This window comes from Corvus cornix, chromosome 3, assembly GCF_000738735.6.
Source record: "Corvus cornix cornix isolate S_Up_H32 chromosome 3, ASM73873v5, whole genome shotgun sequence".
NCBI lineage: Eukaryota > Metazoa > Chordata > Aves > Passeriformes > Corvidae > Corvus > Corvus cornix.
This window is the reverse complement of record NC_047056.1, coordinates 79,019,203-79,030,641: the sequence shown is the minus strand read 5'-3', so window position 1 is coordinate 79,030,641 and position 11,439 is coordinate 79,019,203. Positions and strand designations below refer to the sequence as shown.

The 11,439-nt window shown below is 40.5% G+C and overlaps 2 protein-coding genes across 8 annotated transcripts in view; one reads left to right on the top strand and one right to left on the bottom strand.

The window, feature by feature from the left end:
- The window catches only part of RARS2 (arginyl-tRNA synthetase 2, mitochondrial), a 31,525-nt gene extending 20,798 nt beyond the window's left edge, over positions 1-10,727 (bottom strand). The window contains exons 1-7 of one of the 4 annotated variants that reach the window (XM_019288584.2): positions 10,624-10,727; positions 9,876-9,949; positions 9,169-9,274; positions 5,778-5,861; positions 4,353-4,450; positions 3,170-3,225; positions 1,556-1,639 (exon numbers count right to left, since the gene is read on the bottom strand). In XM_019288584.2, the coding sequence (XP_019144129.1) occupies positions 1,556-1,639; positions 3,170-3,225; positions 4,353-4,450; positions 5,778-5,861; positions 9,169-9,274; positions 9,876-9,949; positions 10,624-10,662 (541 nt within the window). In that variant the 5' untranslated portion in view covers positions 10,663-10,727. Of the gene's footprint in view, positions 1-1,555; positions 1,640-3,169; positions 3,226-4,352; positions 4,451-5,777; positions 5,862-9,168; positions 9,275-9,875; positions 9,950-10,310; positions 10,429-10,623 lie in introns of those variants that run through there. The other 3 variants (XM_010404422.3, XM_019288589.2, XM_019288580.2) reach the window with 3 other exon arrangements.
- Positions 10,728-10,879: 152 nt separating this feature from the next.
- Positions 10,880-11,439, top strand: part of ORC3 (origin recognition complex subunit 3) — a 38,015-nt gene continuing 37,455 nt past the window's right edge. For all 4 annotated transcript variants that reach the window (XM_010404411.4, XM_010404403.4, XM_010404393.4 and 1 more), the window contains exon 1: positions 10,880-10,972. In XM_010404411.4, coding sequence (XP_010402713.2) covers positions 10,949-10,972 — 24 coding nt within the window. In that variant the 5' untranslated portion in view covers positions 10,880-10,948. The remainder of the gene's footprint in view (positions 10,973-11,439) is intronic.

The window sequence follows — 11,439 nt, the reverse complement described above, 5'->3', positions numbered from 1 at the left end:
CTGCCACATTCATTATACAATAGTGCAGTGATAAAATTATGTCTAAGGGGCAAAAATGAATGAAATATGCAATGATGAAATTTACCAAATTTTTGGTGAACTCATTCTGTATTCAGTTCTTATGAAACAAATCATAAGTGAAGCAAAGCTGTGCTATAAGCTACTGTTTCATCAGAAACAGGATCAGGAAAGACAAGCTGCAGGGGAAATAATTTAATAAGGAGCATTCTATTACCGCTCTCACAGTCCTGAGAATGTTATACTGCACTGTCTAAAACCCAGGAATTTAGTCTAGAAGGACAAGAGGTAGAATAGAAATATTCTCGGCACTCTGGGTTCCTACAGAACTGAACATATTTTAGTTTTCTACACTTACAAATCTGAATATAAAAATGGAGTGAAAGTAGGTATTTACATTCAATTTTTAACCCAATTCTCTTCATAAAATTGATTCCTTGATGTCCCCATAAACAGCAGTACCATTGAAACTTGAGGAGGCAGCATAAGGGCTGGAATAAACAAAAGTGACCATTTAACAGACACTGCACTTCGTGTTTGCCATTTAAACATCAATAAATGGATGGTTTCCAGAGCCTACTGCCAAAGTGGTGGGGATTTTTATAGTTTACAGAGGTGTACCAGCTTTCAAGAATGAGGAAGTGGGCATGACTGCCTTTTTTTTAATGCCTAAAAATATTCCAAAACCAGCTTTTTGGGGGAAATTGGAAAAGTAGAAGAGAATATAGATCAATTTCTAATGCAAGATTAACAACAGAAGTCAACAAAGTTGTGAATGCTATGGATGGGTCAGCTGCCATAACAGAAGGATAGCTACAGATCCAGCAATGGGACATAAATGATCTCTGGTCAGGGAATAAATACCAAGGCATGCATCCTCAGGCTACACTTGAGAGGACTTTTCAGTCTCCACTGATCTAATGGACATTTCAGAAGAGGTAGGGGTGTCTATGTGTGTGCACACAGGACTGATAGTCTTCCAGGCCCTATTCACTTGCACATTCTCCACCTACACACCTCTCTTTTGCTACATTTTAGGGGGAAACAGTATTTTGGGGAAAGTGCAGGGATATCTCTAAAGATACAAACTCTCTGGGCCCCAACATGCCAAAATGTGGTTGTTGCGGAAATTAATTATGATCTATGAATAATGAGAAAAGGAACAACAACAACAAAACCCTCAAAACCAAGCAACCAAAGAAAAAAAATCCAAGCCCAAATGAAAAAACCAAACCCCAAACCAAAACATATAACCCCCAAACTACACATTTAATCTGAGAGAGGAGCTACTGAGGGACAGAAGGACAGTTGGATAAATTTGGTCCTGTCTTGTACATCAGTACAGGTCAAACTGCTGATGGATCAGTCTGGATTGTTTTCTTCAGAATTTTTTAAGGAGATGTACATCCATGGAAACAAGATACCATTCCTTATGAGTGCAGAGTGAATCCAACGGGCCTACAAAAACTGAAGCTGGAAACCTAGATCATATCATACAGTAGAAAAGGGCACAGAGTAAAAAAATATTGAAACGTACCAAACTGCATGCCCCAATCACCAAGGTAATTTATTCTTACTACTTCATGTCCCAGTGCAACTTTGAGATTTGCTATAAAATTCCCTGGTAATGAAACAAAAATGATATTATTCTTCAGTAGTAGGTAGTCTCTCATCTCTATAGAACAGTTTTCTGGTTTTGTATGATCAGTATTCAAAATGAAGAGGAAAATACTCCATAGAATTTGCTAAAATACCTGACAACCGAAAACAGCAGTAGCAGTAACAAGCAAGTTCCTTTCTGAGCAGGAACAGAAAGGCTGGGCATCTGAACTGTGCAACAAAGTATCTCACACAACAGGTATAAAAACACACACAGGTGTATGTACTGCAAAGTATAAGATCATGAAAAACCTTTTAAAGTCTTCTTGTATTCTCACAAATATGTGGCATTATACGCAATTCCATCACAGTCAGGCAACCTCATACCAGGTTAGGCAAGCACTCAAAATTCACGAACTGCTGTTAACTGTGATGCCAAAAAGAGAACATCAAGTCCTGAATCTCTATAGGCTGTTGGAGCACTTTTGAGTTCTACAATTAACACACTATGCTCCAAACTTGTCATATCATATAAGGACTTCTTACTTTCAACTGCTTTTACAACAAAAACCCTTCATCTCTTTCCTGAGCTTAGTTACAGCCTTAGAATTTACACAGTAGAAATACCCACATCCCTTCCTCTACTTTCCTGTGCTTCAAGGGTACCTTTTAATTACAATACTGTTGTAAAGGATGCAGAAAGCGCTCTCTTCTGCTGCTGTTACAACACCAGATTACAGCTTGCAGTTACTTTCAATTCCATTCTCTGTAGTTAATTAATTCTCTTACTCTGGGACAAACATAGATCTACAGAACTATTTTTGAAAGTGGTTTTCTTTTGTAACGAAGGATCCAGAAATGGAACATAAAAAAAGCTCAAGATATGTCATTTCACTCAACTATCTGTCCATAGAAGAGGCAATTACTTTATGCAATTAATAACTATACATGATACATTAAGTGTAATTAAAAACTAATACATTATTAGATACAGAGATTTTGTAGGATCTTCTGCTATAACCTACTAGTTTTTATTGTGAGATCAGGAAATGAGGGAGAAGTAAAGTTTTCCACTTACCATTAGAGCACTGCACAAGAAATTTATTAATTATTCTATTAGAAATTACAGCAACTGTGTCAGTAACACCGGCATAAAGTAATTAGCATATAAAAGCAAGCTTTCTGCAGGACAGCCACCAAGACATAACCATCTGAACTGCTCTGCAGTCCAGTGCAAATTGAGAATTTAAATTTCAAAGGACTCTCATAACACCTCAATGAAAACTGCCTTGGGTGTCTTTGAAGACCAATTTTTAACTACTTCATTTAATATTCACAGTCGTAAAACTATATTATGTGTGACTTAATAAATCTGCCAGCAACACACCATGTTCTTTTCTTCACTGCATAATGAGCAGAAGGGTTTTAATTAGCAAGTTGAGCCTGACACAGCCACTCACACCCAAGCAGTGAAATGCTAGCAGTGCTCTCCTGTCAAGGGAAGCAGGCAGACAAAGCAGCCCTCCCAGGAGACAGTGAAATGCACACTCACCTACTATGGTGGAACGCAGATGTCCTATGTGAAACTTTTTGGCAATATTAGGGGAGCTGTAACAGATTTTTACAAATAATGTTTGTTCAGTGTACAAAACTGCCAGATCACCAAGTTAAAAGAATTCAACCCATGCATCTAGCAGAGCTGAAATAAAACCTCCATTTTCAATCTTCCCATAAGATTCCCTGATTAGCTTCTGTCCTAGACAGCAAGTTTTCCTATCCAACCAGCTTTCCCTCCAGTATCAGATAACAGACAGGGTTGTGGTTAAACCACCCCACAAACCAACCCAACAACAACAAAAAAATCTAACCAAAGCCCAGCTGTGCTAGTGACAAAGAACCGAAAATATCTCCTCCCTTTTTTACATGTTTAGGACACATGGATCATTCTCCTCTTGTCTTTATTAGAGATAAATCTGATACCAGGATGAGAGACCTTGTGTACAAGGATCAGTAAGCAAAATTAAATCTTTCCAGCAATGCCCACCCCCACAATGAAAAAAAAACCCAACAAAATCCAACTCTCTACACAACTGTTTGCCCAGATTAAAAAAACAGAAAGTTCAGCTATGAAAATTCAACCTCCAAATTAAAGCCAAGTTCTTACTTTCTGTGACTATGGAAGCCTGTAGAGGGAATACTACTAAACAAAAATATTTATCCATAAAAAAATCTGAGTCAGCCACATTTCATTCCGTGAGTAGGTGACAGTCAACAAAATTGCACTGGAAAAAAATTTAGGGGGCGGCAGTTAACAAGATTTAGCCAGACAAATGCCTGTCTGCTTTAACAAGTCAGGGAGGAAGGTATTAAGGTGAAAAAAGAAATGGATTAGTGGCTGGAAATTCAGATTTTGTTGCTTCATAACAAAATAAAAAGATGCTTTCTTAAAAACTGAATGCTATTAGGCATTAAATGACAATATTCTTAATGGAGGGCAGTGTAAGGCACAAGCTCCTTAAATACCACAAGCATGTTTTGGGAAAAAGCCTCAAATCCCCGAATATAATTTATATTCTACTTGGTGAATATATCAGTGTCAAATACAGCTTAATATAATCCTGTAAAAATATGGTTTAACATCACAGGCATGACACTTTACAGCAATGAATGTCAACCGGAAAATATCAATCAGCAGACAAGGCAATTACCTCAAAGGACCCCTCGAATGGGCTTACCTGAACTCAATCACTGCCTTTTGTCTGGGAACTGTAGAGAAAAGTTCACTTTTTACTCCGTACTCTGAGCCATCTTTCCACACCTGCTGCAGCACAGTCTAAATAAAGCACAGTTGGAAAAAAACAAAAACACACACAAAAAAGTTTCATCAACAGAAAGTATCACCAAGAAAACTGTTTACCAGCCACAAAGGAGACTGATCCCACATCCTTTACTCACATTAGTAATCAGATTGCTGGTTTGCCAAGCAAACAAGGTCTCATACACAGATGAAAATGCCACCAACTTTTGAAAGCTGTATCTGATCAAGTAAAAAATTTAAGAGAAATTGTAGGCAGAATTTTGGTGAAAATAAAGGCTGAATTTTGTGGAAACCTTCTACTTTTTCAGTGCCAAAGAAAGCCAACTCTTCAATTCCCATGTGTCCAAACACCCCTTCTTTCTCTCTCCCATCTGCAAGTCTGTAAGGCCACTATGAATGATCTGTACTAAAATGTGTCCACTTTGCAAGTCTGGAGACTGTGTAAAATGACTTAAAAAATTCCTCAAGACAGTTTGTGTGAGTATTGTCAGTAATGTGTTCACAGCACCAAGTCAGTCCCTACACAAACTGAAACATGTAAGATCACACAGGCCAATGCTCTACAGACCTAATCCACAAAGCTGTATGCACTGGACAAGTTTCCTGAAGATAACAGAAGCCTTTAACAAAGTGAAATAAAGTGGAAATCTCACTTCATTCAGTGGAAATTTTTCTTATTTTTCCCACTCAAAAAAGCACTTTAAAATTTTTCTGTAACAGCTATTGATTTTTTTTTTTTAAGGAACAGCATCTGTAAAAAACCCTTTAATTCTGTTCTTACTATGACACCTAAGAAGGCAAGCTAGACACACATACAAAAATTACTTATAGATCTATTCTCTAATAGCCATTGACTCGGTTACAATGTATATGTATACTTCAGTCAGGATATTGAGGAATATATCTTCCCTTTGGGTTTTTTCCCCCTTGATTTTTTTTTTTTTTCCCAGTCAAGTGTGTAATGAAGGATCTGCTATCAAATACTTCTACTTCAGGTAAAACCAAGAGTATTTACAAGATCAAAACTTTTGAGCTGTATACTGTAAGAACTCAAAGTAGATGTAACCAAGCCTGCCTTTTAAAGCACAGAGAGAGAGGAAAATAGAAGAGTTATGATTATCAGTGAACATTGGATGCATTGTTTCCTCACAAGAAGAAACTTTCTTCAGCCTCATTCCAAATTCTAGGCCCACATAGCAAACCAGCAACAGGGATCCTCAGGGAAAACTTGTGAAAGACAGTTTTACATAGAAAATACCTTCCTAAGACAACAATAGGTATTCTATAGTTTTATACTGAGAAATTTATTTTTACATTAAAGCACTTGAAAGACACTACTCACCTTTGCTAATAATTCCCTGTTTATTGTAAAATTCACTGTTCCTGGACCAGCGCTGATTTCATTCACTACTGAATCACATTTTAGCTAAGAGAATAAAACAAAACAGAAACTCTAAATGAAAACAGGTAAACTGGAAAACTGTAATTCAATCCACTGTAAATATTCATTTAATCCCCTGTAAACATTAAATGTGATTTATTGGTTTGAAGCAATCACAAATGGATCATTTCATCAATGCTGTCAGAAAAGGGATGATTTTATTATTTCCCATACATGCTTAATAAGCTCTGAATATAACTCAGCTTGAAATGTCACACATATGTTCCACTTCAGACCCTTCCTGTGCACAGTCTGTGTTTTCTTTTGATTGGGAACAGTAGTTGAACTCTTTGTACAGACAAAAGCTGAGATACATTTGACAACTTACATGGTGGCTGCCAGCAGTTAACAAAAAAAAAAAAAAATTTAGTGACAACATTCTTCAATACCCAGTGTCACAAAATAAAGATATGAAAGGCCAATTGATTAAAAAGTTCATTTACAATTTCCATAAGGCACATGTCTTGAAAATTCTGAACCCATAAGGAATATTTGGCCAACCAACACCTAATGTCAACACAAATTTGGGTCTCTTCCTGTTGAGAACATTGGATCTCAACCTGTCAGCATTGAGAGTTTCTTATTAAACTAGCTGTCTTTCATAGTCAAGAAATTGTCTAAAAAAAGGAAAAAGAGGGAGGGAAAGTATATAAAATTATGACACAATCACCTTATCACTCAGTTAATATCTTTGAGAGAGGCAAGCTATACATTCCTACTGAAGCACATCACCATGAAGAGGAAATTGTACCCCCATGCTAGGTCTCCAGCTTAAAACAGTGACTTAACCAGGAGAAATCACAGCTAGCTTTGAAATTCCTTCATTTTCACAAGCTCTGCTGACAACAAATTCCAATGCTAACTGACAAGCTACAGGAAAAAAGCATTTATTGTGTTGACACTCAATTTCTTACCTTACTGTTTTACAAATGGTCCCTTGTACTTATGGGGCAGAGAAAAAATAGAAATACCCACTGGACTTTCTCCATAACATTTGTTCTGATAAAGGTATTTCTACATAATCTGTTATTTGTCATTAGCTTTTATCTCTCTTTAATATGAGTGCTCATTTGTCCTCTCCACAACTTTAACAACTTCTTTTCCAAGTGCCCTGTGGTCCTTCAGTAACCAGATGTCCCCATGCCCAAGGCTTGGAGTAGGATGCCACTGTGCAGTACAGAAGCACTAAAAAACCCAACACAATGTGCCCTCCACAAAGAACTAACAGTACAAAAATGAAACAAGAATCAGACAGCCAGATGAAATCAAAAACCCATGGAAACAAGACCCTTCTGACCTTTCTGACTATTTTCAGTACTTCAGAGCATATTGCTTCATTTATTGTCTCACTGCCCTACCATTTAGGCTATTTTAGTCAACTGGAAAAACTTCCATCTTTTTTTGCCTAGCCTAAATATCTGTATTTCAAATATTGTGACCCATTTCCTCAGAAGTCACTAAGAACATTCTGTTGAACCCTGAGGCACTCCATCAGCTGTTTATCACGACAAAAACTGGTAACTGCCTGCATTTTTCTGTCTCTGCTAGTTTTTGATACGTGGTTATATTTTGCTAGTTTATACACTGCTTATTACACAGTAGTATTATCTTCTTTGGAGAAGACATGACCAGTCTAAACAAGTTAAACTAAATGCATCTCCTATATTCACCACCCAACAAAAACACATTCTGAAGAGATTACGGATTGATTTTTTATTTTTCCCTTTGTCTAGTTGGCATGGTCTATTCATTTTGGGGGCTTATATTGATGGTCTATTCTTTACTGTTAAAATTGCTCTTCCATGTAAAGCTGTCCGGCTAAACGGCTCAGGATTATTTACTGAGCCACAAACAATAAAGAAGGGAGGAAACTTGCAGCTTCCTAAACACAGGGACTAGCAGCTGAGTTTAAAATGACACACAAGGAAAAAAAACCAAACTTGTTACTGTGATGATACAATCATTGAAACAGATTGAGAGGGAGGCTGTATAATCCTTGAAGGGCTTCAACACCTAACTGGATTTCAAAAGTCCTCAGCAACCTTATCCAAAATACCTGCGCTGGGGAGGATATGTGAACAGATAACTTCCTGAGGTACTTTCCAACCTGAATTATTTAATGTTTCTACATCATCTTTAAGTTGTGTCAGAACTTTTGGTTGTATATCTGTGCATCAGCAGTTCTTCTTCCACCTGAGTCAGAATATTTCTTGCTAGAAGAACAGGTCCAAGATATGGATAACTTCAACACCTCAGCAGTGAAGAATGACATGAGAAATAGTTTAGCTTCTCAGCAGTATTACAAATGGTTTTATTTGTCCTTTTTTTAGTCTTAAAACCTCAGCTACTGCCATTTCCCAAACAAACACACCTGAAAAAACTGCTGTTCTAAGAAAACTCCATTTCAAGCAGTTATGGATTTGAAAGTTTGGCCTGTTTGTCCCACAGGCTAACTTTATCCATTGCCTTTCCAGAGGCAGGTTTCGCAGTCTTTGGTTTTCCAAGCCATCACTCACTCAATTTCTTCCTCAAGTGCTGGACAACAGCACAGACCATGGTACACCCTTCAGATACCCACCTAACTTCACCAGTACTATTCACCTCAAACTGTTTGAAGACAACAATTTCACAAGAACCTTAACCAAAGCTGCTTCTCCTGATGCCTTTTCCTCATCTTAAAATCAAGAGTCAAACACGGTTAGAAAGGAAAAAGGGATTTTACCTTGCTATTTATTTTAAGGATCCTTAGGTGCACTACATCCAGGTCGAATGCACCGAAATGCACACCACAGTGCACACCCCCAAAAGATCTAGTATAACATTATAGGTCTTACTAATTAGCATATCTATCAAAAATTCCCCAATGAGAGGCTTGAATGAGCCCCCCTCCCCAAGGAGCCTTCCCCTGGATGGTTCTGTCTTACTTTACAGAATGTGCTCTGGAGACGACCTTGGGATTTGGAGCACACTAACCCCTACCTATGAAGCTTCTAAAATGTTTAGTCTCCTAGCTGAACAAACAAGTCCAAGAATGTAGGCAAAAAGCACTAAGAATATAGAACTTGTAAAAAGGTATAACGGGGGTATAAAAGAAAAGGCAAAAAATCATCATGGCATCACTCCAATTCCCTGTGAAGAATTCTGTGTACAATTACAGAAAGTACAGTCATCAAACTACTTTGACCCAAACAGATCCTTGAAGAAAATAATACTTTTTACCTTATGATGCCCCTTACACCTCTAGTCTGTAAGTTCATTATCGCATAAATATATAATGAAATCATTAGCATACCCTTTCAACAAGCTGCTGAGCTTGAAGATGCAGGTCTTGTGCTGAGCAATTACTAGAACTGTTTTCTATTACAGAAGCAATGGAAAGCTGGAAGTCAGCAACATGCCTGAAAAAAAGAACATATGAAAATCAGGAAAAAACCTTGGTGAAATGCTGGGGAGATTTGGCAGATCCAAGCTGACTCTGCATATGACAGCTGTAAGCATAACCCACAGATATCTGGAGATTCAGTACATTTAGAAAGCTGGACAAGAAGGCCAAATATCACCTTTGCTCTAATACAATCAAAAAGTAGATATGGTGAGAACACCATCTCTAAATAAACAAAAACTATGCTCATGAATAAGCAAAATTTACTTGCTAACGTTATTGCAACTCTTGAGCACAAGACTGAAAAAAAATCCTTTATAATTTCTACATTGGCTCTAAGCAGTTTCACATTCAGGTCATCAATGCTGAAGCATTTGCCATCCATGCACTGCCTATAATTTGCACAGGCTTGTAAGCAAATATATTTACTTTGAACTTGCTTGAATAAATACAGGGATTTAATTCGATTGAACTATCTTATAATTAGATTGGTATAAAAGGTTTGGGCTTTTTTGGTGTATTTTTTCCCCATAGTTCTGTTAAGCTTTTGCAGTAATAGGTATGACATGAAATAACAAAACATGACCAACATTGTAAGATAAAATGTAAACAACTACCGTTTTTTGGACACAGGAACTGCAGATATGGACTTTATTAAATTCTCTGGTGGCAGATCCAAAACTTTTGAAAGCTAAATTGAAAATAAAGAAAAAATTGGCTTAAGCAAAACGACAAAAATCCAATGAAAAATACGGCTCCCTGTTTAAATACCTACAGGGGATGCATCCTTTATATCAGAAATCTAATTTCAGCCCAGGTAAAAAAAGCACAAAACCTTCGTAACTATTATGAACAATACAATAAAATACTAGCCTAAGAGATGTTAAAGGACCCTTAGAAAAAAGGCAAGGGGAAACACCACAGAGGGTTGGGGGGTTTTTTCCCCACGAAGGATCCCATCGAACCCTCGCGTGCCATTATGGACTGAACTCGCCACGGAATGTCAGAACTGTTTGGATTGGCAGGCACTTTACACATCCTCTCGTTCCAACCTGCCATGTGGAGGGTCACCTTCCACCCCAGGCCGGGTTGCTCAGAGCCCCATCCGCCCTGGCCTGGGACACCTCCAGGGATGGTCGCTACACCTCCCTCAGCTCCCCCCGACCCCAGCGGGAATCCCAGCGCGCGCCCCAGGGACGGGCGGAGTGGGGCGCGGCGGGGAAGCGCGGGCCCAGCCCGCGGCTGCGGGTCGCGCCCACTGTGAGACGCCCGCGTAGGGGGGACCCGTTGTGAGGGCACGGAAGGGACGTCTGGCTCAGGGTGCACTCCCGCTCCGCGCCAGCCGCGGGAAGGAGCGGTGCGTACCTGGGAAGCAATGCTCCTCCGGAAGGAACCTGCTGCCATGACCGCACCGCCCAGCGGAAGCTCCACGGCCGACCCTTACCCCCCCGCCCCCACTCCTTTCCGCCCGCCCAGGGGCGGGCTGGGCCGTACCACTCTCAGGTTACAGGGGGAGGAGGAGGCCATTGGTTGCCCTAGGAGCGGAGGAATCGCGCAGAGAGGGCTGCACCACTGCTCAGGGAGAGGGTGGGGGGGCAGCGGCACGGGGACGCGCGGGAGGCGGGCGGCGCGGCGGGAGCGCGCGTGCGCGGTTGCTGCTCCTCTCCGGTACCGGCGGGCGCGGGGCGACATGAGCACGTGCTCCGTATCCAAGGTGAGGAGCGGGCGAGAGGGAGGGGGCTCCCCAGGGAACAGCGCGGCCTGTGCGGGAGCTGGACCCGCGGCACTGCCCGCCGCGCCCTGTGCCTGCTCCTCTTCCCGTCTCCTCCAGCTGCTGCTTTTCCCGCCTCCCTGGTGCCCAGGCTCCCGGTTGTCCCGTTCCGCTGCCCGCCCTTTCCCAAAGCCTTGCTGGCTCTGCGTCCATGCTCGGACTCGGTTTGCCCAAGGCGCTGTTTGTCCTCACTGCAGTCCCACAGAATCATGGAGTCTCCTGGAAGAGACCCACAATGACCGTGGAGTCCAGCCCTTATCTCTGCACAGGGCAGTCCTGGAGTCACACCATGAGTGTTGAGTGACGCTGCAGTGTCACCTGCCCGCTGCCTTCCTGGCACAACAAAAACCATTCCTACTTGGAGTAAATCTCACCCAGAACAGAGCCAGGGGTGTTGTGGCTGTAGGTTT